This window comes from Salvelinus sp. IW2-2015, linkage group LG20, assembly GCF_002910315.2.
Source record: "Salvelinus sp. IW2-2015 linkage group LG20, ASM291031v2, whole genome shotgun sequence".
NCBI classification, from domain to species: Eukaryota; Metazoa; Chordata; class Actinopteri; order Salmoniformes; family Salmonidae; genus Salvelinus; species Salvelinus sp. IW2-2015.
Genome location: NC_036860.1, coordinates 75,598,850 through 75,604,849, shown reverse-complemented (window position 1 = coordinate 75,604,849; position 6,000 = coordinate 75,598,850). Strand labels below are relative to the sequence as shown.

The window sequence follows — 6,000 nt, the reverse complement described above, 5'->3', positions numbered from 1 at the left end:
ATCATTATTCAGAAGGTGAATTAATATATTTGACTCTAAAAGCATGCTACCAATAACTAAATATAAAATAAGCCTAGTTGAATTTTAAACTAATTCCTAATTAACTTCAGTTAGCAACTATGTTTGGAGTGAGGCTATGCTTTACCACTATAAACAATGCAAGAACTAGCATTTTCTCTTATCCGTGCACATCTTGAGCGACAAGTGGGTCAATTCTGTCTAGTAGCTAAGCCTGGATAATATTAGAGCAGATCCTGGACCTGTGGTTACTATCACTTTGGAGCCAACTGTCAGCCTGATCACTTACCTGGAAGGTTTTGGTGATCTTCATGGGTGCTACCATTCCTTGGCTTGGTGGAGCTCCAATGCTCCTCTTGAGGCTCAGCCTATCACGAGCATCCATCATCCTCTTAGGTGCACCCCCCAGCTGTTGCGTAACCCTAGCTCTAATGTTCATTCCTTGTAGGTTGGGGGTAAACTGCCTGGCATTTGCACTGGCAATGTCGTTGGTAGTGTGTATCTGTATCTGCTGCACATGTGTCTGTAGCTGTGCTGCTGGTATCTGCTGTAAACTCTGTGGGGTAACATTAAATGTATTCGGTCCTCCTTTCCGTGAGTTGATCATCTGTCGGGCATCCTGGACCCCACCTGCTCCTCCTCCGCCACGGATTCGGAAGCGGGCATCTTTCTGGCCAAGTTTCTCTCTGGCATCCTTCACTTGAAAAGCTGGAGGAAGCGAAAGCAGGACAAGAGTGAGCAGAAGGCAAAAAAACATTCCAATGTCTGATCTGACTTGCAAGAATGCTTAACAGAACATAATGTAGTCCAACAGTAAAATGTGTAGTTTGAAACAAAATATTATTTTGTAAATGGGGCTTAGGTAAGAGAGACATCCAGGTCAGATCTCTTGAAGTCTCAATAAGCATTTTTCATGTCCACTTCACACAAAATCAATCCGTCAAATGGAATACATCCCTCTACTTCTCAATAGGGCAACAGGCAGGTCCTCACACAAAATACCTGCTTTAACTCTGGCAAAGGCTGGGGAATGTATTATTTCACCCATTACCTTGAGCATTGCTCCAAAAGCTGTTCAGAATTAAATAATTTTTTGAGTTCCAACAAAGTCATTCTGTTGAACATTTGATACTACTGAAAAGCTATTTGCCCTGCAGGCCAGGTCTGGTTTTTGGTTACCAGTTCCTCCTCCTCCACCAAGTCTCTGTCTGACATCTGTCATCCCAATTTTCTGTCGGGCATCAAAGGTCCTCCCGACCCCTCCAGCACCCCTGCCGAACATAGGCCTGAAAGACAAGAGGAAGAGGTCGACATTGGTAGTCAATTAGTTGTAGCCTAATCCTCCATGATCTAATATCCACATTTAGCAAAACACACATGGAGCGTGTATAAGACCAGCTATAGTATTTGATTTTGCCCTACATTCAGTATGGCTCTCTAGGTATACGTACTCAAAACGATATACAAAATCAAACACTATAACGTTAGCGGTTCTGATATGCGCTCCTTGTTTTTTCCAAATTGTGAATATTAGATCATGGAGGACTAGGCTACAACTAGTTGACTACATATGGCTCTAGGTAGAGGATCTACAAGACTGCCTCGCGCTCTATACCATATATATAGGTATACTAACTAGCTACGTTAGCTGTACGTTTCTGCGTTTGTAACCATTGTTAGTTTATAACTAACTACCTAACGTACATTCCAGCGAACTGTTTACCTTATTCGGTTCTTTTTTGGTCGATAGCTAACGTACCGTTATCAAATGCTGATAAAACCTTTTTTACCTAGTTAGCTAACTAGTTAAACGGAGCCCTGATAAATAGCTAGCTGCGCGTATTTGGCTCATTGATATCAGGGAAATCAGTGTCTGCAGTGTAGCGATAGATATTAACGTTAGCTACATGACTGAAGCTAATCCAACTGCGAGTACAGGCCTTGAAAAAGGACCGCTGATGAACTGAAATAGCCGAGGCTTTCTGGAAATTGAATTTCTTCATTACGTTGAATGATACAACTCAATGTATAACGTTCATAAATTGCATTCAAACTCATAAATTGCTAAATTAATACCTTTTAATTGTTTCTTTGTTGTTGAAACCGCGTCGACGTATCACTTCGTCCAAAGAAATATCTTCCATCTTCTTTGACTCAAAAGCGTGAGTGATCGTAACTGGACAGAGAAAAACGAGAAGAGACTATGGAAGCCAAGTTGGATCAAAAATGGCGAACTCAATAAAATAATAGCTCCTTGAAAAACTACATTGTTGACACCATAATATAATTACGTATACAATTTAAATATATCTATGTTTTTGAAATACCAATACAGATCTATTTTACTCTTACATTTGTTTATCAAGATCTAAAAACCAGAGTGTATTATTTTAAGAGAAAATCATATTTTATATGGTTTTAAAGGCCTATTAGGTTATGTGAAGTGTCAAAGATCACATCAATCCCATTGGTCATTATCAATTAACAAAACATGATACTTTTAACATAAAACATAAACAAATATAAATAAATTGCACAGCCTTAGAGACCTCTGGTATCGATTGCTCTTCACGAAGTAAAAAAAAAAACTGCCGAGGGTAAAATAAACGTTTTAACTTTCCCATCAACCTTTGCGCTCCAAATCGCTTGAAACCAGTGTAAATAAGTAAAGTCTCGTAGAAAAGCTATATTTTACCTGATTAAATTGAGGATTGAAAACGTACAATTATGTATCACATAATGAGCTCAGAAAATAAAATGCAACTGTAGATTTATACTTTTTGAAGTGAACACCAATGGTAAACACCATGAGTGTAATAGTCTGCATACAGAGGTAAGTACTGCCCTCGACCATCGATTGGTTATGCCTTAAACTGATGAGTAAGGAAAATAACGACGCGGAGTGACGCCCGTGTCCTCGCCTAGATTTGCGAGATCAATTTTTGAACGGGTACAGGTCCTCCTGTTTAGGTGACTCACCTACTTTGTGAGATGCCTTGCGGGACATGGATCTGCCCTGACCTCTCATGTAAAATATAAACCTCTTTCGGGATACTGACACAAGGTTACACAGAACCAGAATGGAATTATATTTTCCATGATTGTAACTTACTATTACATAAAAATAGAACGTCAGGCATCTATAATAGTACTTACTGCACTTCTCCAAAACCTTTTTCAACATAAAGAACATCTCTGCCTTCTATTTCTCTAACCACGTTCCATCAGCAGTTTTTATGCGGGTAATGTCATACTGTATTTTTTTAAATTAAGACAGAGTAGGCACATTTGCTATTTAACAAACAGTTTTTATGACAAAATTATTTGTAGTTGAAAATGCGATGAAAACACATTGAACTTCAGATTTTTATTTGGTACATACAAAGTTAATGTTGTGTGCACTACGTCATCACGCTCTGATTTTAATGTTCAACAAGTCAGTTTGGTGGAAACATACCCACTTATGCTGATTTGGGAATATATACACCTGTTGCCAATTGGATGGAAACCTAGATAATAACTACGTTTCCATCCACAGTTTTTATATGAGTAAAGTCATACCCTATGAAAAAAATCCGAAAGCTGTGATGGAAACAGGAAGTTTCGGTACAATTGTATAAATGCAGACAGGTAATTTGTTCCTTTCTACATGGTATGATCTTTTTTTGTTGGTAAAATTAATTATGGGTAAAATGGCGGTGGAAACGCCTTTATGCGCAAATATTGATCTAATAACCATCATATCAAACTAAACTTGGGAGTGACACAAAGTCAACATGGTGGGTGCTCCTCCCACTACGACTCGGGAAACCATGCAGTTTATTAGGCTACAGATTAAATATTTTATGATGAATTTCACAGGGTGGTGAAAGTGCACGGTGATGTTGATGCTTCTTTCCAATAAATATTAAAATATGTCATCACGCCCAGATTTTTGTCCGTTTCTTGGAAACACCACTGGTGAGAAAATGTGCATATTTTCTTTATACGGATTTTTAAATATTCAAATGAAAATCTGTTGTCGATGGAAACCTACCGGTAGTTATTGACCATGAATTGTTTCCGGAATTTCCACCAAAACCCGAGTGCATTTAACTTTGTGCCACGAGGTGGCAGTATTGTATATATATTTACAAAACATGGCAGGCCAAACAAAAAGGTAGGAACACTGAAACCAAAATGTCACTATAAGGTTATAGAGGCATACAGAGCAGAGTGAATCTGTGTGTGTGTGTGTGTGTGTGTGTGTGTGTGTGTGTGTGTTAAGGAGATGAGTAGATGATTTTTAACTGATCATTATTTGTCATATCATTTCCTTCCTGACCATGTGTGAGCATGACTAAGTATGATGCCTTGTATTTGTGTCCCATATCTGTATTTTCTCAATGCATGCCTCCCTCATCCATCCTACTGTCACTACCAGACCTACCACAGCTAAGTGGTAAAACACCTTCCCATGCAGAGCTGGACACAGGAAAAATCTGATGAATCAATGTGAAAGGTCTCATGTGGTGAAATATAATTTCAACCACAAAATTGTATTTTGTAGCCTCCTTTCCAGTCCGTAATGAAACAAGGTTCCATTAATTCACCATAAAAGTCAGTAAAACGGTTAATTATGTTTCTCAGTCATTTCGTGGAGAGGTAATAACCAGAAGCGGTATAGATTCTAACCATCTCTGGTAGTAATAACCACTAAAGAGCAGTAGCGGTGCGTGGCTAAAATCACTGGAAAAGCCAGAAAAAACGACAACATACACCAATGACCAAACGTATGTGGACACCTGCTCGTCGAACATATCATTCCAAAATCATGGGCATTAATATGGAGTTGGTCCCACCTTTGCTGCTAGTGGCGCAGCGGTCTAAGGCACTGCATCTCAGTGCTTGAGGTGTCACTACAGACACCCTGGTTCGATTCCAGGCTGTATCACAACCGGCTGTGATTGGGAGTCCCATAGGGCGGCGCACAATTGGCCCAGCGTCGTCCGGGTTTGGCCGGTGTAGGCCTTCATTGTAAATAAGAATTTGTTCTTAACTGACTTGCCTAGTTAAATAAAGGTTAAATAAATAAAATAAATAAATAACAGCCTCCACTGTTCAGAGAAGGCTTGCCACTAGATGTTAGAACATTGCTGCGGGGACTTGCTTCCATTCAGCCACCAGAGCATTAGGCCTGGCTCTTAGTCGATGTTCCAATTCATCCCAAAGGTGTTCGATGGTATTCAGGTCAGGGCTCTGTGCAGGCCAGTCAAGTTCTTCCACACCAATCTCAACAAACCATCTGTATGGACCTCGCTTTGTGCACAGGGGCACAGTCATGCTGAAACAGGACCATCACAAAACTGTTACCACAAAGTTGGAAGCACAGAATCATCTAGAATGTCATTGTATGCTGTAGTATTAAGATTTCCCTCCACTGGAACCAAGGGGCCTAGCCCGAACCATGAAAAACAGCCCCAGACCATTATTCCTCCTCATCCAAACTTTACAGTTGTCACTATGCATTGGGGCAGGTAGTGTTCTCCTGTCATCCGCCAAATCCAGATTCGTCCGTCAGACTGCCAGATGGTGAAGTGTGATTCATCACTTCAGAGAATGCTTTTCCACTGCTCCAGAGTCCAACGGCGGCGAGCTTTACACCACTCCAGCCGACGCTTGGCCCTTAGGCTTGTGTGCGGTTGCTCGGCCATGGAAACCCATTTCATGAAACTCCCAGAGAACAGTTCTTGTGCTGATATTGCTTCCAGACGCAGTTTGGAACTTGGTAGTGAGTGTTGCAATCGAGGACAGATGATTTTTACACTCTATGCGCTTCAGCACTCGGCGATCCCGTTCTGTGAGCTTGTGTGACCTACCACTTCGCAGCTGAGCCGCTGTTGCTCCTAGACGTTTCCACTTCACAATAACAGCAGTTACAGTTGACCGGGCAGCTCTGGCAGGGCAGAAATTTCACAAACTGACTTGTTGAAAAGGTGGCAT

At 40.7% G+C, this 6,000-nt stretch overlaps 1 protein-coding gene and 1 non-coding gene across 3 annotated transcripts; one reads left to right on the top strand and one right to left on the bottom strand.

Annotated features, from left to right (window-relative positions):
* Nucleotides 1-211: 211 nt before the first annotated feature.
* LOC112081317 (polymerase delta-interacting protein 3-like) lies at nt 212-2,260 on the bottom strand. 2 transcript variants are annotated; one of them, XM_024147684.2, is made up of 3 exons: nt 2,095-2,260; nt 1,198-1,304; nt 212-726 (listed from the first exon to the last, which is right to left on the bottom strand). In XM_024147684.2, exons 1-3 carry the CDS (start codon nt 2,160-2,162, stop codon nt 227-229), a joined length of 675 nt encoding a protein of 224 aa, XP_024003452.1. In that variant the 5' UTR covers nt 2,163-2,260; the 3' UTR covers nt 212-226. The 2 variants fall into 2 exon arrangements, with proteins under 2 accessions (XP_024003452.1, XP_070305752.1); XM_070449651.1 differs by having other exon boundaries at nt 1,809-2,230.
* Nucleotides 2,261-2,881: 621 nt separating this feature from the next.
* LOC112081366 (U12 minor spliceosomal RNA) lies at nt 2,882-3,036 on the top strand. The gene has a single exon (XR_002896483.1). It is a non-coding gene; the product is annotated as a U12 minor spliceosomal RNA (small nuclear RNA).
* The last annotated feature ends 2,964 nt before the right edge of the window (nt 3,037-6,000 follow it).

What these genes read in the sequence shown, in the direction of transcription:
- LOC112081317 (XM_024147684.2), bottom strand. Translation starts at nt 2,162, where the DNA reads ATGGAAGATATTTCTTTGGACGAAGTGATACGTCGACGCGGTTTCAAC. An exon ending in AACAAAGAAACAATTAAAAG is followed by an intron (nt 1,305 to 2,094) that starts GTATTAATTTAG and finishes CTTGTCTTTCAG; the next exon opens with GCCTATGTTCGGCAGGGGTG. An exon ending in TGGTGGAGGAGGAGGAACTG is followed by an intron (nt 727 to 1,197) that starts GTAACCAAAAAC and finishes CGCTTCCTCCAG; the next exon opens with CTTTTCAAGTGAAGGATGCC.